This window comes from Sapajus apella, unplaced genomic scaffold, assembly GCF_009761245.1.
Source record: "Sapajus apella isolate SASKATOON/1434 unplaced genomic scaffold, GSC_monkey_1.0 scaffold123, whole genome shotgun sequence".
In the NCBI taxonomy this organism is placed as follows: domain Eukaryota; kingdom Metazoa; phylum Chordata; class Mammalia; order Primates; family Cebidae; genus Sapajus; species Sapajus apella.
Genome location: NW_022437063.1, coordinates 892,248 through 911,913, shown reverse-complemented (window position 1 = coordinate 911,913; position 19,666 = coordinate 892,248). Strand labels below are relative to the sequence as shown.

The window sequence follows — 19,666 nt, the reverse complement described above, 5'->3', positions numbered from 1 at the left end:
GAGAGCCGCCACAGAGACCCACCCCGGGCAAAGAGCATGCACACAGGGAGAGCAGAGCAGAAGCAGGGGGGCCATGGAGGCAACAGACCCCAAGAAAGCACATGCATGTGTGCCACTCCCTCTCCAGCTCTGAGGCTCTGACAAGTCCACCACCCTGCTTTCTGTGAAGTTCTCTCTTCCCAATTGACCATAGAAGTTGTTCAGGATACAATTTAGTGGAAAACTGGTTTTAAAGCCAGCCAAGAACAAGGCTGGACATATTGACAGCATATTAGAAGGCTCTTTACTAGGACCACCTCGTAGAGCTGTTGAAACAGAAGGACAATAAAACCGAACGTGAGCTAACAACATTTCGGGTTCACTTGACCCTTAGGGAGCCTGCCCTCCCCTCTCTAGCTGGTTCTTGCACAGGGCTTAACTCTTACCTCGGGGCTGGCTCCTGCCCCGACTTGGGTTGCATAAGGAAGCTTCTCCCTTAGAGCGTTCCCTGCCGCCACACAGGTGAGTTCCTTGTAGGATGAAAGTTAATTCACTTTTATTGCAGACTCCAGGGAGGAGAGTGCCTTCCTTTTTTCTTTTTCTTTTTTTTTTTTTTTCATTTTTGAGACAAAGTCTCACTCTGTTGCCCAGGCTGGAGTGCAGTGACACAGTCTTGGCTCACTGCAACCTCTGCCACCTGGGTTCAAGCAATTCTCCTGCCTCAGCTTCCCGAGCAGCTGGGATTACAGACATGTGCCACCACGCCTGGCTAATTTTTGTATTTTTAATAGAGACAGGGTTTCACCATGTTGGCAGGCTAGTCTTGAACTCCTGACCTCAGGTGATCCACCTGTCTTGGCCTCCCAAAGTGCTGGGATTACAGGTGTGAGCCACCGCACCCAGCCAACAGCTCCTTCCTGAAGCGCATGGGGGATGTCCTGGAAAATGCCCGTCTTTCCCGGAGTGACTCTGGCAGGGCAGTTCTCTCCGACTGGTGTGGTTATCCCCACTTCTCAGAGGAGAATGCAAGCCCGGAGAGGTGAAGTGATTGCATGAGCGAGTCGCAGCTAGAAGATGGCGGCACCAAGTCTTCGCCTGAATACGAGCCTGTGGTTCCACCCCCACAGCCCTGCTGTGCAGAGCTCCCGGCCACTGGTCAAGAGACATGGTTCCGTGGCATGGCCACAGTGTGGGTTCCTGTCTGGGTTCTTGAAGACGTGCCTACAACTCCCTGGAGGGTAGTTTGAGCTGCAGGCAGTCATAGGCATCAGGCTGCGCCATCCTGTGATCATTCATGATAGCCTGGTGTTAGTCAGGAAGAGGACTCAACCCACATCTGTCCGAGTTCCTGACTCCTGCGGAAATATCTGTCATCACCAGCAGCAGCAGTGTGGCAGGCTCCAGGCCACACACTTTGAGGCTGTGTTGGTGAAATCCCGGGCCTGTCCTTAAGGTAGCTGTTTTGGTTTTGGTTTTGGTTTTAGACAGGGTTTTGCTCTGTCATGAAGGCTGGCAAGATGAGCCTCACCGTGGCCTCAGCCTCCCAAGCTCAGGTGATGCTCCCATCTCAGCCTCCCAAGTAGCTAAGACCATAGGTGCACACCACCCCCAGCTAATTTTTGTAGAGATGGAGTTTTGCCATGTTCCCCAGGCTGGTCTCAAGCTCCTGAGCTCAAGCAGTCCTCTCAGCTTGAACTTTCCAAAGAGCTGGCTGTTTTTATTCCCACTTTACCCCATTGAGGCCAGGGAGGTCAATTTAGGGTGTATCGTACCCAAGGTCACAAGACAGGAGCAGCCTGAACCCTGGTTTTATTGTGGCCTATCCCTGTTCTGCAGGCCCAAGCCCCCCTCCTCCAGCCTAGGCTGGTCCTGGCCACGTTCCTTCTGCCCTGGCAGGTGGCACTTGGGTTACTGGTGCTGTCTCCTGCTCAGGTGCACACTCTGAGATGCTGAAGGAGGGCAGATCTGGCCCTGGTGCCGGAGGCCAGGACCTGGGCTGGGAATCCCAGCACTGTGCCTTCCTGAAGGGCTTTCACCAGATCGCAGCAGGCAGCCATGCTGTGCCTGCTGGGAGAGACCCTGGGCAGAGCCAAGGACAATAAGAGAGACAGCAGGCCACACCCCACTGAGCTGCCTCCCTCCCACCCCCTACCTGGGCTGCCTCCCTCCCACCCCACCTGGGCTGCCTCCCTCCCACCCCCAACCTGAGCAGCCTCCCTTCCACCCCCCACCTGAGCAGCCTCCCTCCAACTCCCCCATCTGGGCTGCCTCCCTCCAACCCCCTCACCTGGGCTGCCTCCCTCCCACCCCATCTGGGCTGCCTCCCTCCCACCCCCCACCTGGGCTGCCTCCCTCCCACCCACTCAGAACTTGTGGCTGTTGGGGCGCCCTCCTGAGTGATTCCCATGTCATGGGAGAATTTTAGAACCACAGGTTTAGATTCTGAAGCTGTGACTTGCTTTTACCAGCGAGATATATAGATACATTTGAAACCGGGAAGCATACCGTAAAAGTAGGGTGTTAGTAGCCTCTTGGATGACTGTATGCTTCATGTATTGGGACATTATTTCTTTTATGTATGTTGCCAATATTATGGTGTAGTCACAAAGAAAGGGGCAAGAATTTTCCTTCTGGTAGCGGCAGGCTGTCTTTACCACATCTAGAAGGGCAATTGTGTGCTTTAACAAGATCCCATGAATACCATTGAAGAAATGAAATAAAACCCCTTCAGAACTTGTACATTGTTCTCCAATTAGGTCAGACCAAGAGTGCAGTTGATTGCACTCCTGTTTGTTTGTTTGTTGAACTTTAAAAGTCACCAGAAGCAACCAGGATCTTGTCTTTGCCAGATGAGAAGGCCCTGGAGAAGCCTGAGGTATTCGGGGCCCAGCATGGATGGGGTGGAGCTGAGTCCCAGCCTTTCCTTCAGCTCTGTTCTTCCTGTTGCAGCTGTGATTCCTGTCCTGAGGGGGCCTTTGATGTAAAGCGCAGTTAATATTGGAACGTGTCATTTGCATCTGAAGATAGTGGTGTCTTTTTTGATTAGGAGAAACATTTCTTCTAGTTATAGAAAAAGCATTATTTTTTCCCTCATTCAGATATAATGATCACGTGAGAAGTGCCAGGGACACAGAAGCGCCAGACCAAGAGCCATCTGTTCCTCCCTGGTGTCTCCAGTCACTCGAGCGAGGCTGGCGGCGGCTGAGCAGCTTTGCTAAAATGTGAAATGGGAACCAGAATACGGCGCCTAACAGATTCTCAGCCAAAATGCCCTTGATGGAAAACCCAGGCGCTCTCCGCCAGCAGCGGGTGGGGGCTCTCTGGGCAGAGGCATCCATGGGGCCTGGGGACCCCAGATTGGTGGTTTCTCTCTTGTGCACTGAGACAATGACAGTGGTGGCGGCAGGGGGTGGGGTTTCAGTAATCTTTTTTTTCTTTGTGCCTTTTTGTAGCTTCTAAGTTTTCTATAGTGAACATGCAATCATTACTTTTGCAAGCAGGGAATGAGTATTTGCACTGATGGTCAGCCACCTCCATGCAATGGAGGTCAGTAGGTGCCCAGCGCCTTCCCTGCTCCACCATGCAGTTGAGCTGCTTCTGCTTCTCCATGGCAGTGCCCATGTCCGTCCCCTGCCTCCCCAGGTGAGGATGGGGAGCCATCACCATGACCTGGACCCTGCCTGCAGCTCTCGGCACATCTAGGGAAGCGTGTGTTTACAGGCCAGTAGTCTGGGTAGAATCCGGGTGCCACTCTGTTGGTTCTGTGACTTCAGGCACTTCTTAGCCTCCCATCCATCAGACCTTCACATCCATCAGCTTGTTGAGGAGGACAATATTACCTCCCGGGTAGGGTTTTGTTTTTGTTTTTGTTTTTGGATTTTGCTTTTTGGTTTTTTTGAGACAGAGTCTTTCTCTGTTGCCCAGGCTGAAGTGCAGTGGCATGATCATGGCTCACTGCAACCTCTGCCTCCCAGGTTCAAGTGATTCTCCTGCCTCAGCCTCTCAAGTAGCTGGGATGACAGGCACCTGCCACCATGCCTGGCTAATTTTTGTATTTTTAGTGGAAATGGGTTTTCACCATGTTGATCAGGCTGGTCTCGATCTCCCGACCTCATGATCCTCTGGGCTGGGTTTTTAATCCCTTTCCGCCTGCACTTCCTATGGCACCCATGTCAGTCGTTTCCTCTTCAAGGAGGCCCACGGTGGTCACCCCAACAGGGGCCAAGTTCCCCCCAGTTGCACCTGTGGCACTGTGTCCCCGCCTGAGAGCATGGCCACCCCTACCCAAGGTTACCTTTACGTTGACCACACTGTCCTCTAACACTTTTCTAACGCTGTAACAAACGGGCCTTATGATGTAAGGACTCAGCCACAGTAGAGACTTAGTTCTCACAGCCAAAGTAGCTGCCCACAGATTTATTTGCGTATTTCTGAACCTATCTCTGTTACTCTGATTATATCAAAGTTATGGCAGGTTTAATATCTGGTGAGTCAAAACCTTCATTCCTATCTTTTTCCAAAAATTTCATGGTAATTCTCACATATTATTTTTTAATATCAGAGTTGATATCAATATGTCTGATGATTCCCCCAAATATCCATTGAGATTTTTATTAGAATTCTATTAAGCTTATTTATAACTTGAGAAAGGCTTCTCTTTTGAAAGTGAGTCATTATATCCAGAAACATGATATGTCTCTCTATTTATTCCAATCTTGCTTTAATAACCATAAAATAATATGTATATTCTTTACACAGGCATTTTTCTTTTTAATTTTAGTTTCAGTTCTGGGATACATGTACAGAATGTGCAGGTTCGTTACATAGCTATACATGTGCCGTGGTGGTTTGCTGCATCTATCAACCCATCATCTAGGTTTTAAGGCCTGCATGCATTAGGTATGTGTCCTAAGGCTCTCCCTTCCCTTGCCCCGACCCCACAACAGGCCCCAGTGTATGATGTTCCCCTCTCTGTGTTCGTGTGTTCTCATTGTTCAGCTCCCACTTATGAGTGAGAACATGAGGTGTTTCATTTTCTGTTTCTATGTTAGCTTGCTGAGAATGATGGCTTCCAGCTTCATCCATGTCACTGCAAAGGGCATGAACTCATTCCTTTTATGGCTGCATAGTATTCCAAGGTGTATATGCTCCACATTTTCTTTATCCAGTCTGTCATTGATGGGCATATGGGTTGGTTCCAAGTCTTTGACATTGCAAATAGTACTGCATTTAGCATACATGTGCATGTGTCTTTATAGTAGAATGATTTATAATCCTTTGGGTATATACCAAGTAATGGTATTGCTGGGTCAAATGGTATTTCTGGTTCTGGATCCTTGAGGAATCACCACACTGTCTTCCACAATGGTTGAACTAATTTACAGTCCCACCAACAGTGTAAAAGCGTTTCTGTTTCTCTACAGCCTTGCCAGCATCTGTTTCCTGACTTTTTAATAATCGCCATCCAACTGGCGTGAGATGGTATCTCGTGGTGGTTTTGATTTGCATTTCTCTAGTGACCAGTGATGATGAGCTTTTTTGTTGGCTGCACAAATGTCTTCCTTTGAGAAGTCTCTGTTCATATCCTTCGCTCACTTTTTGATGGGGTTGTTTGTTTGTTTTCTTTTAAATTTGTTTAAGTTCGTTGTAGATTCTGGATATTAGACATTTGTCCGATGGGTAGATTGCAAAAATTTTCTCCTTTCTGTAGGTTGCCTGTTCACTCTGATGATAGTTTCTTTTGCTGCGCAGAAGCTCTTTAGTTTGATTAGATCCCATTTGTCAATTTTGGCTTTTGTTGCAATTGCTTTTGGGGCTTTAGTCATGAAGTCTTTGCCCATGTATACAGCATTTGTTTATACAGGCATGCCTCAAAGGCTTTCTGATTTGGTTCCAGACCGTAACAAAGCAAATATCACAATAAAGCAAGTCAACGAATTTTTTGGTTTCTTGGTGCACATAAAAGTTATGTTTATACTGTAGTCTGTTAAGTATGTAATAGCATTATGTCTAAAAAATTATATAGCTTAATAAAAATACTTCGTTACTAAAATATGCTGATGATCTTCTGAGCCTTCAGCAAGTCATCTTCTTGTAATCTTCTTGCTGGTGGAGGGTCCCACTTCAGTGTCAATGGCTGCTGAAGGCTGGGGTGGCACTGATAATTCCTTAAAAAAAGACAATGAAGTTTGCCCCATTGATTGACTCTTTGGTGAACAATTTCTCTGTGACATGCCGACACGGTATGAGCACATGCTGTTGGAAAAATGACGCTGACAGACTTGCTTGACACAGTTTGCCATAATCCTTCAATTTATAAAAAGCACAATATCTGCAAAGCACAATAAAGCAAAGTGAAAAAAATTAGGTATGCCTGTGTAGGTCTTATACCTTTCATATAGCATTTATCCAGAGGTATTCAATAGCTTTGTCATTAATGTGAATGGGAATTTTTGTCACATCTCAATCCTGACTGGTTATAGTGACCATAAAAGAATGGCATTGCTTTTTTGTATTTTTACCTTGAATCCAGCCACTTTCCTAAATGCCACTGAGATTTTTCTAACTGAACAATAATATCCACAAATAATGATACCAGTTTTGAACATTTACATGTTGATTTTATTTTCTTCTTATTTCGAAAGGTGGAACCTCTAAAATGTGAGTAGAAGTGAAATCATGCTTATTTTGTTCCTGATTTTAGTGCTTTAGCATTTCATCCATTTAGTATAATCTTTATAGATTTTTTATTAATATTCATGTTTACAATGTTTATTTTATTTCTATATAGTTTATCCGTCTCATTCTATTTCTATTGTATATCACTTTACCAAGAATAGCTGCTGAATTTTGTCAAATGACTCTGCTGTCTGTTGACATACGCCTTTCACTAAAGTAAGGAATGGAAAGATTTGCTAATTCTTGCATCCTTATCCATGGAATAAGCCCTAGTTGATCTTGGTGTGTCATTTTTAAATATGGTGCTAAATATTTCTAATATTTTATAATTTTTGCACGAATGGCCATAACTAGATTTATTTTTATTTTTTATTTTGACATGTTTTCTTTATTATATTTTGGTATTTGTATAATGTGCAATAACAAGAATATGACTCTGTGTTCTGGAATATTTTGACTAATGTAAAAATTAACTATTCCCTAAGTGTTCCTTACAGCTTGCCTTTAAAATCATCTGGGCTTGACACCTTTTTAGTGATAGATGGTAGATCTTTTAACAGCCTTTTTCATTTCTTTTGTGGTTACCTGTCTATTCAGGCTTTTCTAATATTTAAGTATAGGAAAATACTTTCTTTTCTAATTCAATTTAAATTTAATTTTTATTTGCTATTTCAATTATATTGAATTTTGCTAGAAAACTGTTCAGTTTCCTCTGGAGTTTACAGCATCCTAACCTAAGGTTGCACATAATACTTTGTTAGAATTCTTCCAAGTCTGTTGTTAGACTCATCGTATTTCCAGTTAGTTTCATGATTTAATACTTTCAGAGAACACTCATCTCAGGTGAGCCCTTATTCCTCCTGGATAGATGAGGAAACTCAGGCAAAAAGTGGGTAAGCAGCTTATTGCAGGGGCACACAGCCGGGTAGAAGCAGAGTCTAGACTCAGACCCAGGACTCCCATCTTCCCATGGGAACTGGGCTCCATCCACCTATGTTCTTTCCAGTAATATTTACATGGAGCCCCGTCCTCCTCAGGACCTGAAGGTCTGAAACCATAAGGATGGACTGAGAGCTATGGCTGTATGTCCAGGAGAGGTTCCTCTACCCTCTTGATGCCAACATCCCTTAGGGAAATGCTTGTGTATTTGGATCTGGGAAGTGCATTTTCAAGTGTTGGAATTCTAAAAATACTCAAAACGCATCAGCAATATCACTTTTATTTTCTAAAATAAAAGAGACATTCATTTACTTTGCAAACAGCTCCAAATGAACACGTATAAAAACTCCGTCAGCCTTTGCATGGTGGAGGATGTGGTGGGCTTCAGCTTGAGTGTACGTGTACAGATTCATATTTCTGAGGATACTGCCAGCAGCATCCTGTGTTTGGTACAATTTCATAAAGTAAGAAAGACTTCATACATTATTCAGACTTTTCTGTCATAAACGATAGTAACATCTAATATATACATTACTCTGCAGTTGCTTTGAACATGACCGAGTTTTAATAGTTAGGGGAGGGCCGGGCACAGTGGCTTATGCCTCTAATCTCAGCACTTTGGGAGGCCAAGGCGGGTGGATCATGAGATCAGGAGATCGAGACCATTCTGGCCATCATGGTGAAAACTTGTCTCTACTAAAATACAAAAAAATTAGCTGGGTATGGTGGTGGGCGCCTATAGTTCCAGCTGCTCCGGAGGCAGAGGGGGGAGAGTTGCTTGAACCTGGGAGGTGGAGGTTGCAGTGAGCCGATATCATGCCACTGCACCCCAGCCTGGCAACAGAGCAAGACTCCATCTCAAAAAAAGAAAAGAAAGAAAGAAATAGTAGTTGGGGGATTAGATGTGATACTCTGTAGAAGCCCTTAGCATGGCGCTGGAGTGTATGGTAGGAGCTGGGTCACAGCCATGGTGGGTTTTGACTTGGGGAAACCCGGTCATACATCTCAGAATACACCCAGGTACAGGAAAAGCTTTCGGGTGTGGTCACCCAGAGAATCTCACCTGTTCCTGACTCCCACACCTATCTTCTAGCCCCGCCCCTTCCAGGTCAGCATACTCCAGGAGCTGCCCTGTTGATGCAGCAGCCACTGGCCTGGCTTTGGGAGCCTTTCTCTAATTGCAGCATGTAGATGCTCATCAGAGCTGCTTCACAGGCCCCTGCCCACTTCTCCCCACCCCCCACAGGAGGCTCAAGACCCAGCTGCCCCACCAGCTTCATCCCCGGGGTCCCAGTTCCCAAGCCTGACGTCAGCGTGGAGCCCGGTCTCCCCTAATGTGGAACCAGCCTCCCCATGCCTCCTCCCAACTGTCCCCAGGGTAAGGCCCCTTGCAATTGTCATTGTCCGTCTGCAGTTGCTCACTGAGTAACTTCCCCTTGCTGACTCTTCCCTCTATCACATATGTCTGACACAGTGAACATCTGCAGATGCTGAAGGTGGGATGCAGTCCTCCACGGGCCCCTCCCAGCTCACCTGGCCACAGGCCCTCTTGCCAGCACATCAGTAAAAGAATCTTTGTGCTGTCCTTCTTTCTCCACAGCCAATTCCTCCTCCTCCCGGGAAATCCCCGGGCACTGGCTAGGGGCACATTCCTCCTCTGGACTCAGCACCACGGACAGTGTCATGAGGACCTAAACCACACCCCAAACCCCAGACTTCCAATGCCCAAGGAGGGAAGCAGAGCACTAAACCAGGCCCGGGACCCATGTCCACTGTGGGGAGGTCACCCCTCGCAGGTGCCACCACACTTAATTCCCTAGAATTAAGTCCCTGTGGGTCTCACAAAGTTTCAGACTTCAAGGAACATTTAGGTGCAGTATAATGGCACAACAGTCATCAAAACCCCCCTTTCAAATTTTAACCACTATGAGTACATCAACTAAATTGGCGTGAACTGTTCATTCCCTGGCCTCTCAGGGAACGCTCTCACTGTGTTTGTTCATCAAACCCAAAGACAGACTGAACACGTGAATAGATGAGAGCAAAAGCTGTGCCCTCCCCAGAGCTGGGCTCTGTGCTGGCGGCCCAGCCTTCCAGGGGCACTGCTCAGCCCTGTGGGAAACTCACTTGACCCTTCGTGGCTCGAAACCCAGGCTTCTGCTCAGCTGGGCCTGTCCTGGGGCTGGAGGCCGCCTCAACCCACCTCCAGGGTGCAGCTGTCTTCTGGCTTCTCCTCCCACCTCCCTGGGCCTCCCTGGGACTTGCCCTGGGTGAGAAGCCCAGAGCAGAGGTGGTTGATTATTTCTCAAATGGGTCAATTTCCATTCTGTTTTGTCCAGACAGCTGATGAGTGGGCTGAGAAAATGCCCAAAACCTCGCCGCCTTCCTCTCCCAAGGCCGTGGCCAGCAGAGACCTCTTGGCTCGTCTCCACAAAGCAGTGACTTCCCATTACCATGCCATCGCCCAGGACTGTGAGAATTTTGACACCATGAAAACGAACACCATCTCCAGAGATGAGTTCAGGGCCATCTGTACTCGCCACGTCCAAATCCTGACGGACGAACAGGTAAGAAACCCATGTCAGCCCTCACCCTACACGCCATCGGCTTAGCGTCAGCCTGGTCCCTGGCCAGTGTACAGAGTTTAAGACTGTTCTCTATTTTTAAAATACTTGTAGGTTTATTATTTTGTTTTTCAATCTTCCTGAAGATTCCCAGGAGCCTTCTGTTTATGTAACAACTATGAATTGCACCATTTTTATCAGGGTACAAATAATGTCACCATTACTTTTAAAATCAAATTAAGCTCAGCTTTGGCTCCCACATTCCTCCTGCCTTCCCTGGAGCATCCCAGAGCATTCCATGTCTTCTGTAAAAGGTCAGTAATTGTGTTTTATCTGCATAGTATATAGCGTTAGGTCCTAAACAATTTTATATGTTTGGATATATTATACAGCAAATAGAATTATAAAATGTGTGATGCCTGCACAACTAAAATGTGCTATAAATATTACATGTCATAAACATTTTGAGCTGGGTGCTTTGGCTCATGCCTGTAATCTTAGTGCTTCGAGAGGCCAACACAGAAGTATTTCTTGAGCCCAAGAGTTGGAGGCTGCAGTGATGTGATTATACCACTGCATTTCAGCCTGGGTGACAGAGGGAGACATTGTCTCAAACAAAAAAAAAAAGCAGTTTTTTGGTGCCGCATCACTAATCAATTTCCACTATAATTGATCGGATAGAATTGGAATCAAAAGTTCAAACACCAAAATAAGGGAGATACCTTGGTGTGGCATGTGGTAATGTGGTCTGGGTCTGTCACGGGCAGCAACTCTCTGGAGCCGGTGCTGCACAGGCAGTAGAAAGAATTTTTACCAAGACAGGTGTGGGTAAAGAAAGGCAGATGTACTAGAAAAAGCATGAAAATACGTTGCAAGGGCACACTGGGCAAGTCAGCAAGATAAAAGCTGACTGCAAAGAGACAAAGTTTGCGGGGGATTTTATAGGATGGTGCTTGTACTGGGTGCTGAACAAGGCTTTGTGCAGTACTGAAGACACCAGGGTTCCAGTTAGCTCCCTTGCGTTTTCCTGTGAGCCGAGGGTCTGGTGATAGCTGGGCGCAGGAAGATGGTGAGTTATTTGTGCGGGAGGGCTCCATGTTCTGGACCGTGAAGAAAGGCGGACTTAGAGCTTACCTGCTTTTTTGTTTTCTTTTCCCCTGTTCCTGCCAGCCTGATTCCTCTTCTTTAACTAGACTTTACATGGTCCAAAGAGGGTGGCCAGTCTGTCCTCATGCCTCGGGAGTCACAGACCCTGGTGGAAGGCTGGTGCTCCTCCTGCCACCTCAACCCCACCTCAGCCTGCCTTCTCCTTGCCACTACCTGGTGTTGCTGTTGGCCGTGTGGGATGCTCTGGGCCACTATTCTAAGCATGCTGGGTACATGCCACCCCTGGCGGGCCTCTCCACTGCGCACAGGCTGGACACAGGCCCTGCCTCTCTAAGATCCTCCTCCCTATCCCAGAATCCCCAGAAGGAGGTTCTTCCCAGTCTCCTCCCCCAAGGACTGGACTGAGCTCTTCTTTGGCTCAAAGGCTCCGACAGCCTGCTCCCCTGGACCTCTTTGGCCTTTCATGGCCTTCCAAGGCCAAGAGCACTTCCAAGGGGGATGGCATCTGAGAGTCTGCCATGCCACGGCAGCTGGGGAAGGAAGAGAGCGCCTGCCCAGCCTGCCTCCTGTCCGTAGCCACACTGAACAGGGGAGCAGTACCCCAGGTTGCTTTGTTCCTTACTGCCCTAAATGCCAAAGCAGTGTGGGGCACTGAGTGGGTGCTCAGTACATGCTGGTGAACGGACAGCGTCCAGACTCCCCTGCCCTTCACCATCCTCAGCAGCTCAGTGACTGATCAGCCAAGTAACACAGGGCACCACTTAATCCAGTTATGGAAGTAGATTTCCCTTCACCCAGAAAATACATGGCTACAAGCCCTCTCTAGTTCTCAAATGTGTCAATGTCCCATTCCCAGAGAATAATTCGGGTTACCATATAAGATCCCCAAATACTTAGAAAGCAACTCTGCCTCCCTCCTTCCTCCTGGTTCTGCTAAGGCTCAGCCCAGGGAGTTCCCTGCAGACCCTTCGAGGAAATGTAACTCTTTTGGCTCCAAAATTGGGCCACTCCAACCTCTTGTCTCATTTTGTCAGAGTTGCAGGGTAAGGACTTGGAAGTCTTCCTAGGGAAGGGTGATCATCCCAGTACCCCTGGTCCCACTCACAGCTCTGAACTCACTGCCCCATCCATGCATGCCTTGAAGACTATCACCTTTCTTAGGCATTTTGGTGTGAGCACTTTTGCTGAGCAAAATTAAATGCTCTTTCCAAACGACCCTGCACCATCGCACATCAAAGCCGAGCAAGATCTATATTTGCAAATACTTCTTAGCATAAATGAAAATAAGCCTTTGAAATTAATACAGTTGCATTTATTACTCTATAGGGCCAAGTCATCAAGGTTTTACTAATAAAGATTTTTTTATTTCATCTAAATGAGTAAAATTTTACTCTAATTATAGATAGAAATTAATGGCATGCTGAGATATCTGGCATTCATCACAGAGAAGTTGATTTTAATTGTCCACTACGAAAACTTCACCATCCTCAGCACATCAAGCCCCTTCCCCAACAAAATTAAGTACTTATTTTTAAATGCAGCTTTCTAAAAATAAGCTGACATGTCTCTTACATGCAGCCAGCAAACATATAAAAAAAGCTCAATATCATTGAGCATTAGAGAAATGCAAATCAAAACCACAATGAGATACCATCGCATGCCAGTCAGAATGGCTATGATTTAAAAGTCAAAAAAAAAACACAGATGCTGGTGAGGTTGCAGAGAAAAAGGAATGCTTCTTCATTGTTGGTAGAAGTTGGGAGTGTCAGTTAGATTAAGCATTGTGGAAGACAGTGTGGACATTTCTCAAGGACCTAGAGGCAGAAATACCACATGACCAAGTAATCTCATTACTGGGTATTACCTCAAGAAATCTAAATCATTCTATTATAAAGACACATATATACCTGTGTACATTGCAGCCCTTTTCATAATAGCAAAGACATTGGGAAAAAAACTAAATGCCCATCAATGATAGACTGGATAAAGAAAATGTGGTACAACTACACCATGGAATACTATGCAGCCATAAAAAGGAATGAGGTCATGTCCTTTGCAGAGACACGGATGGAGTTAGAAGCCCTTATCCTCAGCAAACTAACACAGGAACAGAAAACCAAACACTGCGTGTTCTCACTTATAAGTGGGAGCTGAATGATGAGAACACATGAACACATGGGAGAACAATACACACTGGGGCCTGTTGAGGTCGGGGAGGAGGGAGACCATCAGGAAGAATAGCTAATGGGTGCTGGGCTTCATACCTTCGTGACGGGGTGATCTGTGCAGCAAACCACCATGGCACACATTACCTATGTAACAAACCTGCACGTGTACCCTGGAAACTAAAAGTTAAAGAAAAAAATTAAAAATAAGGCCAGGCACAGTGGCTTATGCCTGTAATCCCAACACTTTGGGAGGCCGAGACAGGCAGATCACAAGGTCAGAGGTTTGAGATCAGCCTGGCCAACATGATGAAACCCTTTCTCTACCAAAAATACAAAACATTAGCCAGGCATGGTGGTAGGCACCTGTAATCCCAGCTACTCGGGAGGCTGAGGCAGGATAATCGCTTGAACCCAGGAGGTGGAGGTCGAAGTGAGTCAAGACTGCGCCACTGCAGTCCAGCCTGGGCAACAGAGTGAGACTCCTTCTCAAAATAGATGATTGATAGATAGATAGATAGATAGATAGATAGATAAATAGATAGATAGATAATAAGCTGACATGTCTCCAATACAGTCCTCATCATCAAGAACCTCAGATTCTGGCATGAATATTAGGTTGCTGCAAAAGCAATTGCAGGTTTTGCTATTGAAAGTAATGTAATTTCCATTATTTTCAAAGGCAAAAAATGCAATTATTTTTGCACCAATCTAATATGTCGGGGGATGATTAGCAAAGACTGTGCTATGCTAGGGACAGATGCTTCTGGATGGGCTGATAGACAGCTAAAGCCCAGAGATCCACGTGTTTCCTCCTTGCATGAGTTACTTTGCCGGGGACCTTCTTGGTCAAAGGCGAGATTCCTGGTAAAGAGTAACTTGGGAGTCATTTGTACTCTTAACATGTCTAGACCCTCATGCCATTATTTGAAAGTGCTCACAGGAGGTGCCGGGACGGTTCAACCATATTAAATTACACTTAACTCCATATTTCATGACTTGGTTTATCTACATTATAAAAACTTAATCTCCTACTTAAAAAAAAAAATCCAACAGTCACGAACATAAAGGGCAGCTTTCTTGACTTGTCAAGCTCTGTAAGTGGGGAAAGTGACCCATCATTTGAAACCTTTTGGTGCAATTAACCTTTCGGGAAAGGACAGCAACTTTCAGAGCAGATGAGTGGGGAACGGATGGGTCTTCGTGGCCCTGCAGAAAGCATGTGATAAAAGGCTGTCGGTTGGAACTATGTCTCCTTGGGTTTTGCTTAAGACAATAGACCCACAGCAAGAGCCTCTTTTTGCAAAGCAATTTAGATCAGCCCACAGTGATTGTTTGAGGACTTTTAATATGCAGATATATTAGGGAAAGGACCCGCTAAACGTTTCCGAACTCTTTTTCTTTGAGAGGGAGTCTGGCTCTGTCTTGCAGGCTGGAGTGCAGTGGTGGCTCACTGCAACCTCCGCCCCCGCCCCGAGTTCAAGCAATTCTCCTGTCTCACCCCCTGAGTAGCTGGGACTACAGGTGCCTCCCACTATACCCAGCTAATTTTTGTATTTTTAGTAGAGACAGGGTTTCGCCATATTGGTCAGGCTGGTCTCGAACACCTGACCTCAGGTGATCCACCCGCCTCAGCCTCCCAAAGTGTTGAGATTACAGGCCTGAGCTGCTGTGCCCAGCCTTCTGAACGTTTTAGATGTGGTATTTCTGAAATGGACACCCCAGGAAGTGAGAATGATGCTTACAGAAAACCAAACAACCCTTCAGGCAGGCAGACTTAGGTGTCAGTCCTACATCTGCTCTGATCCGGCTGTGTGACCCTGGAGGAGTTGCCTAGCCTTTCTGAGCTTGTGTCCTCCTCTGTGAGATGCGGATGCACAGTCCTCCCCCAGGCTCTTCCGGGCATTTCAGCCTCCCCCACCTCAGCTTGCTGCTGCCTCTGCCAACCCCTGCCCCTGTACCTTTCAACACCTACTCCTCCTTCCTGACTCCATGCAGAGGGAAGCCCTTCCTGACCACACCCCCATGTCACGCCTCACACCCCCTCACTCCTTGACCCCCTGACCTTGAGTGTGCATTGTCCAGCCAAGCCCCCCGGGACACTTGTGCACGTTCTGAGGCACATGGCCATCTGTCTTGATTACTTAGCGCACAAAGGCAGTGTGCATCCAGGTTTGGGGGGCCCACAGCAACAGGGTTGTGATGCTGTGCCCTGGGGCACCTCGGGGGGGCCCTGCTCCCTGCCTCCTTTGAGTTCACAGCCAGGGAGGAGGAGACACACCAAATGCCAGGGGGGCATTACTGAGGTCATGACATGCTCCTCCCTGCTCTGATGGGGCGTTAGGTAGACTGACAGGGCATAGCAGACAGAAGGGTAGGGTTGGTTTCCCTGAGGACGGGGTGTTGGTTTTGTGGGAGCTGCCTCTTAAGAAGAGACAGTAGGCCAGGCACAGCAGCTCACACCTGTAATCCCAGCACGTTGGGAGGCTGAGGCAGGTAGATCACAAAGTCAGGAGATCAAGACCATCCTGACCAACATGGTGAAACCCCATCTCTACTAAAAATAATAATAATAATAATACAAAATTAGCCAGGTGCGGTGGTGCGCACCTGTAGTCCCAAATACTGGGAGGCTGAGGCAGGAGAATCACTTGGACCCAGGAGGCAAGGTTGCAGGGAGCCGAGATCGTGCCAGTGCACTCCAGCTTGACAATAGAGTGAGACTCCAACTCAAAAAAGAGAGAGAGAGAGAGAGAGAGAGACAGGAGAAGGCCAGGCTCAGTGGCTCACACCTATAATCCCAGCACTTTGGAAGGCCAAGGCAGGCAGATCATGAGGTCAGGAGATCTAGACCCTCCAGGCTAACATGGTGAAACCCCATCTCTACTAAAATACAAAAAATTAGCCGGGCGTGGTGGCAGGCACCTGTAATCCCAACTACTCTGGAGACTGAGGCAGGGGAATCACTTGAACCAGGAGGCAGAGATTGCAGTGAGCCAAATCGTGCCACTGAACTCCAGCCTGGCACAGAGCAAGACTGTCTCAAAAGAGAGAGAGAGAGAAAGAGAGAGGGAGACAGGAGAGAGCAGCACAGCAGAGCAGCAGGGAAGCAGGAGCCACGTGAGTGGCTGCCAGCCGCAGACAGACAAACCTTTTCCTTGTTGAGCCTCCATTCTAGCAGAGATACTCAGACAGGGAACAAAGTAGTGAAATGCCTGGTGTGTTTAGGGTGATAAATGCTGCAGGGGAGAGAAGCCAGGAAAGGGGAGCGGGATAGCAAGCTGGGGAGGGGTGCACTTGTGAGTAGGGTAGTCAGGGAAGACGCCTTGAGAAGGCGGCAGGCAGGGGTAGAGACCTGGCGGCCAGGAAGGGGGAAGCCGGAAGCAGAGGTTCCTGGGCAGAAGGATGGTACATGGCCAGGCGAGAAGGCAATAGGCTAAGGAATAAGAAGCCAGCGCCGTGGAGGGGGGCGGGCAGAGTGGGCTGGGGTCAGAGCAGGGAACTGGCCCAGGTAGGCTGTGAGCCCGAGGCAGGAGCTTTCCTTTTATTCACCATGATAAGAGGGTCTCCGGGCCCTGAGTGTAAGGGCTGTCTGTCGGAGCAATTGACTTCAGCTTTAAACAGCATCACTGGCTGCTATGTGGACAGTGGCATGGCTGTGGGAAGAGGGCAGAGCAGGCAGGGAGAGCAGACCCTGGGGGTGATCTCAGGGCAAGGAAGGTGATCGGAAGAGATGGTATCATGAATGTCCCAGAGTTGGAGCCCACAGAATATGCTTATGGTATGGGGTGTGGAAGAGAAGAGGGGAGCAAAGATAAGACACTGGATGGAGAGGAGAGGCAGGGTGCTGTGGGAGAAGTGAGGATGGAATTGGCGTCATGCCTGATGGGTTGAGAGCCCCACAGCTGGGTGTGCAAGGGAAGACGTGTAGCGGGAGGTGGGTGGCCAGGGCTGGAGCCTAGAGGAGAAGCCCTGGAGGTCCCATGCATGGAGAGTGGCCAGAGGGCAGGGGTGCAGCTGGGAGAGGGCTGAGTTCTGGGTCTTCCTGGTGTTGGAAAGCCAGGGAGGTGGGGAGAAACCAGGAAAAGCAACTGAGCAGCCACTGATCACGTGGGAGGAGAAGCTGGAGTCATCTGAGGCTTGGCTCCTTTGTCACTATGTATGCGTGTCCTTTGATGGAAGAGGAAAAAAACACATTAGTTGAATTAGTGTAAACAAATGTATCCATCTTTTTATTGCCAGTTTCCACTTGGTGCTGTGGTTAAGAGAGCCTTACCTATCCCAAGGTATCAAAAATATTAACCTGGCCAGGCACGGTGGCTCATACCTGTAATCCCAGCACTCTGGGAGGCCGAGACAGGCGGATCACCTGAGGTCAGGAGTTCCGAGACCAATCTGGCCAACATGGTGAAACTCTGTCTCTACTAAAAATACAAAAATTGGCCAGGCAGGGTGGTGCATACCTGTAATTCCCGCTACTTGGGAGGCTGAGGCAGGAGAATTGCTTGAACCCAGGAGGCAGAGGTTGCAGTGAGCTGAGATCATGCCACTGCACTCCAGCCTGGGCAACAGAGCGAAACTCCATCTCAAAAAAAAAAAAAAAAATTAACCTATGTTCTCTACTACAGGTTTTTAAGTTTTCACTTTATGTTTTAATACACCTGAGATACATTTTCCTTTTTCTTTTCTGTCAAATGAAAACAGAATCTATCCATTTTCTCCAAGTTTTCAAATTTGTTAGCATAACATTATTAATAGCGTCCTCTTACGTTTTTAATCTCTGCTGAATCTGTAGCTATACCTTATTTTTCCTTTCTATCGTTATTTTTCTTCTGGCTTAATCTTGCCAGAATTTGCCTATTTTGTTAGTCTTTTCAAATTATCAACGTTTGGTTTGGTTGATATTAATTTTCTATTAATCTCTGCTCTTATTTTTATTATTCCTTCTGCTTTCGTTTAAGTTAGACAAAGCTTTCTGATTTCAGCTGTTCTTCTTTTCTTAATGAGCATTTAAAAGTATATATTTCCTTCTAATTACCACTTTAGCTGCATCCAAGTTTTGATATGTAGTTTTAAAATTATAATTCGGTTCTCCATAGTTTTTATTTCCATTTCGAGTCCTTCTTTGATCCATAAAACATTTAGAAGTGCTCTCTTTTGTTTCCAAATAAGTGGATTTTTGAAGTTATTAATTTATCAATTAAATCCATTTTAATCAGAGAATATAATCTGAATGACATCAGTTCTTGGAAATATCTTGAGATCTGATGTGTGGTCATTTTTTTTTTTTTTTTTTTTCTGAAACAAAGTCTTGCTCCATCACCAGGCGCCAGGCTGGAGTGCAGTGGTGCAGTCTCGCCTCACTGCAACCTCCACCTCCTGGGTTCAAGCAATTCTCCTACCTCAGCCCCCCGACTAGCTGGGACTACAGGCACATACCACCATGCCCAGCTAATTTTTGTATTTTTAGTAGATACAGGGGTTCACCATGTTGGCCAAGCTGGTCTCCAACTCCTGACTTCAAGTGATCCGCCTGCCTCGGCCTCCCAAAGTGCTGGGATTACAGGTGTGAGCCACCACGCCTGGCCTTGAATTGACCCTTTAATCATTATAAAATAGCCCTCGTTATGCCTGGAAAGTAGTTTGTGGCTTAAAGTCTATTTTATGTGATATTAGCCCAGCTTTTGTAAATTTAATACTCGCTTGGTGTATCTATTTTCAACTTAAAAAAAAAAAATCTTTGTCCCTTTTGTGACTTATGTTTCATATGCGTATAATACAAATGGGAACAATCTCAGCTCACTGAAACCTCCGCCTCCCGGCTCAAACGATTCTCCTGCCTCAGCCTACAGAGTAGCTGAGATTATAGACAAGCACCACCTGTATTTTTAGTAGAGCCGGGATTTCACCATGTTGGCCATCACCTCAAGTGATTCGCGTGCCTCAGCCTAATCCCAAAGTGCTGGGATTATAGACATGAGCCACCTCAACCAGCTGGATTTTTTTAAAAATACAATCTAATAATCTCATTTATTTATATGGATGTTTGATCCATTTACGTTTACTGTGACTACTGATATGTATGGAATTATTTCTGTCATCAAATATGCTTTCCATTTAGTGCTTATCTCTTTTATATTGTTTTTAAAATCCTAGTATCTTATTTTGGATTATGGCTTTGTTTGTTTGTTTGTTTGTTTGATGACCCAGACCTGAGTGCAGTGGCATGATCAC

The 19,666-nt window shown here is 46.8% G+C and overlaps 1 protein-coding gene across 1 annotated transcript in view; it reads left to right on the top strand.

Annotated features, from left to right (window-relative positions):
• The window catches only part of EFCAB6 (EF-hand calcium binding domain 6), a 274,701-nt gene that overhangs the window by 236,566 nt on the left and 18,469 nt on the right, over positions 1-19,666 (top strand). Inside the window, exon 27 of the mRNA XM_032261403.1 lies at positions 9,936-10,163. Coding sequence (XP_032117294.1) covers positions 9,936-10,163 — 228 coding nt within the window. The remainder of the gene's footprint in view (positions 1-9,935; positions 10,164-19,666) is intronic.